At 38.7% G+C, this 9,484-nt stretch overlaps 1 protein-coding gene across 1 annotated transcript; it reads left to right on the top strand.

Moving 5' to 3' along the window:
• Positions 1 to 602: 602 nt before the first annotated feature.
• Positions 603 to 8,206, top strand: IL6 (interleukin 6). The gene is made up of 5 exons (XM_044294978.1): positions 603 to 678; positions 1,426 to 1,592; positions 4,087 to 4,203; positions 4,988 to 5,131; positions 7,123 to 8,206. Exons 1-5 carry the CDS (start codon positions 666 to 668, stop codon positions 7,300 to 7,302), a joined length of 621 nt encoding a protein of 206 aa, XP_044150913.1. The 5' UTR covers positions 603 to 665; the 3' UTR covers positions 7,303 to 8,206.
• Positions 8,207 to 9,484: the final 1,278 nt, after the last annotated feature.

Genomic DNA, 9,484 nt, shown 5'->3' with positions numbered 1-9,484 from the left:
CTCCCAAGAACTATATTTTAGATAGATTCATAAATAGATATATAGATATATAAAGATAGATAATAGATAGCCATAAGATAGATATTAGACAGATAAGATAGATAATTAGGTGGATAGATATTATGTAGATAGATATGATAAATGCATAGATTTTAGATAAAATAAATAATAAGATAGATATATAAGATAGATAATAGATAGATAATAGATGGATAGATGATAGATAGATAGATAGATAGATAGATAGATAGATAGAAAGATGATAGATAGATAGATAGATAGATAGATAGATAGATAATAGATAGATAGATAGATAGATAGATAGATAGATAGATAGATAAATAGATAGATAGATAGATAATAGATAGATAGATAGATAGATAGATAGATAATAGATAGATAGATAGATAGATAGATAGATAGATAGATAATGCTATATACTGTATATTACATGTAATTGGAATTATTGCAGAAAGTTCTCATCAGCCTTTATTGACTATACGCTTTATTACACAATAGACGGCCGACACCCCCTCGTGGATTTCCCCCTGAATTCTCAATAAATACAACATGAGGGGACATGGAGATCATTCATTCAGAAGAAACTTTCTCTGGGGTTCATTCACTGAGGTTTGGACTAGAAGGAAAAGAAACCGGCAGGAGGAATGGATTGTACAAGTAAGTGAAACTTCTAGTGTGTGAGAAGTATGGCACTGAGAGCTCCGCTGCTTCTCCATAGTGCATTACATAACAGGAACTGCTCCGTTAACCCTGCAGGCTTATACCGTGTAGCAGGACCATGTGCATGTAGTTAATGTAATGTCATTTATCGTCATGTATTGCACTGTCCATTTCTAGGACCTTTTTTATGAAGAAGTGCTGATAAAGCAGGTGCAGGAGAAAAGAATTTGCTAATTGTTTCTTATGTGCAACCACAATAACCCAAATTAATAAGTAGGCAGTTCTACAATCTCCTGTGCCACTTAGCTACCTAGTAACTGGACAAGCACGTCACAATAGTTCCTAAATTTGGGTAACCCCTATCAGTACCCATCTATCATCTCGTCTTTATCTCTAATATATATGGATTTCTTTATATTTCTTCTAGTCTTAGTCTTGACAAAGTGCTTCCATGTTCTTTGTATTATTATGGTGGCTTCTATTAAACCAGTAGCTAATACTCCTATTAGTTTCTTCTGCAGTTTGAAGTTTTCGTGATTTAGAGGGACAAATTAGGTAACGGTTTAAGCATCTTCGACTCTTCCTTTATGTAATATTTTCTCATGTCAGCTCAGACCAGGAAGCATAGTGTAAAAATAAGACTATAAGGATATGTAATAGTCAATGACAGTGTTCTTATGACATACCACCTACGGTGCTCATATAGTGGTACATTTCTTACACTGTCAACATTTCCTATTGCAGGCTCTACATCATCTGCATGGCTCCTGGTTTATGTGGCAATGACGGCAATTGCAGTCGTGTGGTCAGCGCCGACATCTCCCCATTATTCTTTAACCAGTCAGACTAAAGGAGGTCTTGAGAATGTGGCAAACGTCTTAATAACAGAGGCAAACAAGCTATACTCTGAGGTGAGTGCCCCCAATCTATACACCTCTGCTGACAGTATCCTAGGGTTTGCACTGATTATATTCTCTGCCATTACATATCTATTCACATTCACCTAAACGATTAGTGAATTTCAGTCACACTTCTAGATCGCCACATAGGGCTCATTCATGTGGGTAGAGTGCCTAAAGTACAATGAAGGGAGGCCGTATGGCTCGTTACTATGAAGCGTAGTGGTCCCAATGCGCTGCCATACCATGCTGCATTGGGTACCATATGTACAGAGGTATTCCCCCATCGAAACAAGGCTTTTAGGGAAATTACCTCCATGGATACAGCCTACGGTAGTGCATGCCACAGTTAGCTTTTTGTAGCACTGGTGTGGAATCTGAAAGAGCTCCTTACTGCTTGTGAGATCAGAGATATTTGGAGGTACAGTAGAAGCCCCCACACCTGTACCTGCCTTATTAAAGGGCTTTACAAAAGAACACTGCAATATGGCCATATGCATGAACACTTAAAGGGTTGCGCAAGAATGGTGGTGGGGGTTTTGGCTGGACTTGTAAAGGAAAGATTACTTACCTGCTTCCGGCTGCTGGCTCCCCCTCCTGCTGGGATTCGTCGATGTCAACATGTGCTTTGACATCGCCACAGCCAATCTCTGACTGTGGCAGGGACCGGCTCCCCTGACGTCATGACTAATGGTCATATGATGCAAGGGAATTCAGTTTCCGCCATGGACAGTGATTGACTGGGGCAATGTCAAAAAGGAGGTTGACATCAAGGAAGCCCAGCGGACTATCGCAGGCCTGGAGGAGAAGGAGCAAGGAGGTAGTGCCGGGAAGCAGATAAGTCATCTTTCCTTTACAGGTCAGTTCAAGTGGGGGGGGTGAGTAGTAGTAGACTTACAATGCACATCTTATGAAAGTATAGATCATAAAAAGACCTGAAGATGTGTCTAGAGGTTCTTAAAACGGCTACGGTCAGTTTTACAGTCTGAAATGACTGATAATAGGGATCAATAAGATTGCCTGCACACCATATAAAAGGAAAATACATTTTAGTGTTACTGTCCCTTTAATAGAGTTGCAGATTCACAATATTTTCTTTAAGTGTCAGCAATGATAAAACTTCTGGTCAGACTAGTAAAATGATGAGTGAGCCTTCGATTTCGGTGAAACTCCTCCATTCTGATTGCTTTGACTGATGATATTTGCCCCTGTATAGTTTCTCTGGTTTTCCCTGAATACCTTTGCTGGTAAACTGAGTATTTAAATGTGTCTCAGCCTTAGTTGTCATGGTCCCTGGGGCGTTCGAGCAGCGAAGCACATCTCCTTTGTCACTGTATGACGACTAGTCCACAGTCTAGTCATTTCTGCTCATTATGATGAATTCAGCCACATTCCCAGAAACACACATTCCAGCACATTTTTACGTCTTTTACTCATGATTTATTGGTCCCTCTTGTACATTTGATTCATAATTTTTTTTTCTCTTTTACCTAGTTTTGTTGCTGTGTAAATAAAATGTCATGTAAAATCAGGTACACAAAGCAGCCCCCATTTATTAAAACAGGCTTTGTTGTCCACCGCAGCCAATCAGTGTTCAGCTTCTGTTTCTTAAATTGGTCTCGTAAAATAAAAGCTGCTCTGTGGTTAGTCGACAGTGAGGCACATTGGGACAGATTTAGTTATCCTGCAGACAGCATAAACCTAGGCGGTCTGAACATGCTATTGTCTAACTTTATACCACCTATTGGTGAACTAACTTTTTTTCCATCAATATTTCTACCAACAAGAAAAATTTCTTTCCCCTTCAGGGTACATTTTTTGTTGGGGGAGCATTTTACTCATTTTGGGCCAAAAAATATTTTTTTCAGTTGTTCTTTATTAAAAAAAATGTTCAGCATTTCTTTAAGGGTTAACTGTCTAGCTTTGAGAGTCTTACTTTTACTTTCACTTTGTGCTGTCATCTAATAAACCTTATCTCTAAATTACTAAAAGGTCATAAACACTTATTTAAGACACATTATTATCAGTAAGATAAGAATTGAGCTATGAGTGTTTATTTGGTAAAAATACAGAGCCTGCTACTAGAGAATCTCAAGGCTGTTCAGAGAAAAGGGCACAACATGTTTAATAAAGATCAATTAAAAGTGATTTTAGCTCAAAATGAGTACAATGCAATCATTTAAAAAAAATGCCCCCAAAAGTGAACACAGCCTTTAAGAACCAACCAGGAAAACATGTGCTTGGAATTTCCTCCATGTACTGTAATCTGGGTTTATTAATACAACCATATTGTCCACCATACAACTCCTCTGTTTTATATTGGCCAAGAAGTTTCTCTAATAGATTAGATGTGATTTGCCTCTCTCTGTGAAAGGACCATGATGCAGAGTTTCACAGTTTTCTCACCAATTGGAGTAGAAGCCCCAGAACATTTCTAAGGTTTATTATTTTTTGAATCACTTGTTCTTCCTTTAAATATGAAGTATAATATGTGTTCTTCTTCTAGATCTGCAAAACTCCCAACCTGTGTGGTAGTAGTGTTGAACACATCCTGAGAATGGACCTGAAACTCCCAGAAATTAAAGATATTGAGTCTGGATGTCTGAGCACAAAATTCAATAAGGTACATGAACATTCATGTTCTTATGTGTAGTATAATGTAATATTAAGGTTTTAAGATCTGGAACCCCCCTCCACCCATGAAGGGACTGATAGTAGTCATTCGAAAACACTTATATACCTAGATTTACCTTTCCCGATTACCAGGAAAGACCAAAATGGGGGCCTTTCTCTAATGCTGGATTGGAAAACATTTGGGACAGGAGGACCTGGTGCTTGATCAGTATCTGATTGATGGGGGTCTGACAACTGGGACCCCCGCCAATCAGCTGTTTGAGAAGCCAAAGGCATTGGGGCTCACAGTGGCCTTCTCTCAGCTCACCAAACACATGTCCATACATTGTATAGCAGCTGTGCTTGGTATTGCAGCTCTGCCTCATTAACTTCAATAGGCCTCAGCTGCACCTAGGCCATATGAACGATGATCATCGCGACCTTAGGCCTAGCCTAAGCTGTGAGAATTAAGTGCCGGATCTACTGCAAGTGATGGTGCCTTTTCAAACAGCTGATCAGCGGGGGTCCCAGGTGTCGATCAGATACTGATGACCTATGTGGAGGTTAAGTCATCAGTATAAATGTCTCAGGAAACCTCTTTAAATGGACTGAGGAGGAGGATACCAAAAAAATCCAAGTCGTCCTAATATAAAGTATACTACCACAGACAACATCCATTTTTGGGGGGTCTCAGGTTGTCAGGTTATATCTAATGTTCATGGGAAACATTACAGAACCTTAGTATAAACTTGTAATGTACTCTTATAACCTGTACCACCTTCATTTCTTTTTAGGAAAAATGTCTGCCTAAAATATACAGTGATCTCCTGAAGTTCCAGACATATCTGGATTTTCTAAAAGAATCTATGCCAAGCCATCAAAACATCATTGAGTTTATACAAGTCAAGTCCATCTCCTTGGCAAATGCTATCAAACACGTAAGTTTCATTTATGTATGGAAATATGAAATTGCTCTAAATTCTTAATATAAGGGGTGGGGGTGCTGCCCAACAAGTCACCGGACTAAGGCAACGAAATGAACATGCTGCCCAACAAGTCACCGGACTAAGGCAACGAAATGAACATTTGACCTGATTGAAGCAAACCCTAGCTATGACTAAAATTACATAGAAATGACATCGGTATCCTAATCTCGAGTCTGTAGATTTACCGACCATTCTATAGAATTATCTCTATATTTATCCTGCACTGTACTTTCCTGCTACAGAACATATGTGGTATTGTAATTACTATAAAATGTGCTATCCCTGATGCAAGTAACAATTTCACTCAGCAAGATAAACCTTGCAGAATAGCACCTAGGACTAAAAATACTTAGTCACTCTGTTACAAGCAGCAGAGCGTGTAATCAGAGATTGCTAACTTTTGCTTGTGTAATAATGTACCATACTCTACTTGCCACATTTGCTTCACTTGCTGATAAGGGCTTGCTATGAGATCTGGAGCCGGCACTAAGTAACAGGTTTGAGGTTTTAAATTTTATAAGAGACCAGCATTATTAGCTATTCAATAATATACTATTATTAATGCCAAGCTTCTCTTGATGCTCAAGGCAGAGGTTTTATCGTAGGCTTCACCCTTCATCCTTTCTTTAATTGCGCCTGACCCCCATCCTTCCCTGCTAATCCCTAGAGATAAAAAATAAATAAAAAATCAGTTTATTGCGCCCTCGCTCAAATGGTGCCCTAAACAGCTGCCTACTGCGTCCTGCCTACTTTTGGAATAACTCAAACCTTTATGTGTAGCATTAGAACATTACAGCAGCTAATGGGAAGTTTTCCAGCAATAATGTTACATTAAGGATTTGCCATTTATGGAATTCTCTAACATAGCATGGCTTCACACAATTTACCTCCAAAGGTGGCCGTACACATTAGTCTAAAGTTGGGTTTAAATGGATGACTTCAACCAAAATTAATGTTTGTCGGGTGAACTTTAAAGAGAATATGTCATCAAAATATGACCTATTGTTGAAATCATTTAACTTAAACATATTTTTAAAGAATTAAAATTTTAAATTTTCCATGTTAATATCTATATTTAACCAAAAATCATAAAATCCTGCAGTTTTCGCCACTAAGCCTAATAATAGGTGCCACGTCTTGGTCTGTACACATTACTTTACTGAAGTTATCTCATCATTACAAGCAGGATTTGAATGACAGACAACACCTCTGTGATCCACCATTCACAATAGGTGGTTGCCAAAGCTTTTCTACTCTCTCCTGACCTCTGCACAGGTCACAGAGAGCATTCCTAGAAATCTCTCCCGTAAAAGTCAATCAGGTTCTGTCTATGGCCCATGTGGTTGAGCTAAAGCAATTCTCTAAATGCTGTCAAGAACAGCTCAGGCAAAATGGCCGCCCCCATAATCATGTTCTGGAAAACAAATCTGTAATCAGAAAATAAAAACAGATTAGAAAAAATAAGATGTGTTGCTATCTAGTTTTAACTGGCAGAAAACAATTTTCCTTCCCTTTAAACTCCATTGTTTTAACAGGCGATCATAGACCATCATCATTCAAAAAGAAGTCGTTCAACGTTCATTCGTCCAAAGATAAATCATTTGTGGAGGAAATATCTTTCTTTGAAAGAACGTTCTGAGAAATATCTTTTGTCCACCCCCCGGTTTCATTGAACATGTATGGCCAGTTTGAACAACTGTAATGGCTAAGATGGACCAAAATGTGTATGGCCTTGCCTGTGAAAGGAACTCTCAGATAACAGATGATTGTTCAACTTCTGTTCAACCATCTTCTATCGAATGTGTATGGGCAGATAATGACAGCAGTCATCTCATTGATTCCTTTGGGTAGCACTTCAAATTTCCTTTTGCTTCATGTAAAAAAGCATTTCCATTACCAACCAAAGTTTTGTGCTCAACGTGTCTCCTCATTCTGTATTCTAGCTGGCAGAAAATCCATCCGAAGACAAGGAAGACACCGCTCCTGGCATTACAGTGGCTGATTTAAGGTCTAATAATACCTGGAACCAGAATCTAACAAGCTACATCATCCTGCAGTCCTTCAAGGAGTACATGGAGAAGACAGCTCGGGCTGTACGTAACAGTTTGAAGGCCTCTAAATGAACACACTCAACCCACATTACTACCAAGTAGTGAAGATCCGCTGTTCTATTTTCTGAACATTTACTGTGATTTATGTTGCTAAATGTTAATTATTACATTTATAATCTATTCTCTTATTTAAATATTTATTTTCATGGTATGGTTAATAATTATGTTGACATATTTATTTTTATATTACTTATATGTTCCATGTTATCATTGCAACTTGTCAAGTCCTTGTCCACACTTTTGCCTAACAAGGAGATATCTGTGGTCAATATGTTCACACTAAATGTTTGTATATAGGCAAATTCTCCCAAAGTAGATGTCAATCATATCTATAGACTTCTATGCCAAAAGGGTGCCTTTTTGCCATTCATTGGCTTTTATGCTTTGCACTGTAAAGCCTCATGCACCCAACCGTATTTTTGGTCCCTATCTGGTCTGCATTTTCTGCAGATTGGACACATTCATTTCAATGGGTCACCATGTGCTGTCTGCATCCGTACGTCTGGTAAAGATAGAACATGTCAGATTCTTGTCCACTCAGCCGGTATCCCTGCTTTGCGGATTGTCGATTTGCAGACCACAAAACACTTATGGTTGTGTGCATGGGGCCTAATAAAAACCATGGCAGACTACACCTTTCAATAGAAAGGAATATCAATAGGCAACATATGGCACACAGTTGCATATGTCATACATTTAACATCATCCAGGCATATATACTGTACCTATCATGCACTGCAAGCACAGTGTGAACTGAGCCATAGGACCACAGAGTGTGATATCACACAAGTAGTATTTTCAATGAAAATAACATCAGTATTGATATTATATTAGTATATTAGTTGCAGATTTGTAATTTATTTGTTATTTGCATATTGTATTTTTTGTTATTTATTCTTGTGTCTATTTATTGAATTTGTTGTCAAGCTAAAAAAATTGAAATAAAAAAAAAGATTAAATCTTATCTTTAAATACGTTTCTTCTTTCATAAAATGAACCATGCTGCATACATAGCAGCATCTTAATGGCGATGTGCTCCCTTTCCCTGCAGACAGGTGCCCCTTTATTTGCACCAAGTTACTGTAGTGCACAGTCTTTAAAGTATTATAAATGTAAATAAGCCTACCATATCAAGTGAAAATGTCTAGCACAATATAGTATTATTAAACAAGTTACAGGTACTAAGTCATCCAGGAGGTACTATTTTTTTTTCGTGTGGATAGCGCTTAATAGGCTATGCAATGCTCCACCAGAAAAAGCTAGGTAAATCAGCTCTTTTTCCAAAAAGAAAAGAAAGCTGTGCCTCTGGTAGCTTTCAGGACAGGGGTCAGCAACCTCCGGCACTCCAGCTGTTGCGAAACTACAACTCCCAGCATGCACACCTGATCAACTGTTCTCTGGAGCATGCTGGGAATTGTAGTTTCACAACAGCTGGAGTATCAAAGGTTGCTGTAGGTGCTCACTGAAACATGGACAAAAATACGTGAACACCCATTCAGCACACCCATTCACTTTAAATCGAGCAACACTTAACATCCACTGTACAATGGACTACAGCACAACAGCTTATCGCTGAGGTGTCGGACTCCTGCGAATAAGATAGAGATGGTCTATCATGAGGTTAGGCCATCATTTGGAAAGGGCTGAGCCACCCCTTTAAGAGCATTTTTGCACAGTTTTTTGGGGGAAAATTGCCACTCTAATTCTTGATGCAGTTTTTAAGCCACAGAGAAAAGTGGATCCAGCAGGAAGGAGAACTAAAGAATTCTTTTATATTTCACATTTCTTCTGGATTCACATCTCGTTTTGGCTCAAAATACTGAAAGAAGTCTGCCACAAAAAGCACATGAAAGATGTTGCCTTGTTAAAACATTGCATTATTAAAAAGGATCAGCTGAGATAATCCTGTGTACTCCTTTAGGCTGTGTGCACTCCGTGGCGCAGATGCGGACTCATTGACTTCAATTGGTCTGCAATCCGCCAGATATGGCCAAAGACTGGTAATCTCCTATCTTTTGTGAAGCAGAGGCATGGAACGGAAACCCACTGAAGCACTGCAAAGTGCTTCCGTGGGATTTCGGGTCCGTGCCTCCGCACTGCAAAAGATAAGATGTCATGAACTCCTATGCATAACCCAAAACACCATACGAAATACTCACAAAAAACTACATTGTAGTACATATCTCAAGACAAT

Source organism: Bufo gargarizans, chromosome 5 (genome assembly GCF_014858855.1).
Source record: "Bufo gargarizans isolate SCDJY-AF-19 chromosome 5, ASM1485885v1, whole genome shotgun sequence".
Lineage (NCBI taxonomy): Eukaryota > Metazoa > Chordata > Amphibia > Anura > Bufonidae > Bufo > Bufo gargarizans.
This window is presented reverse-complemented; position numbering and strand designations above follow the sequence as displayed.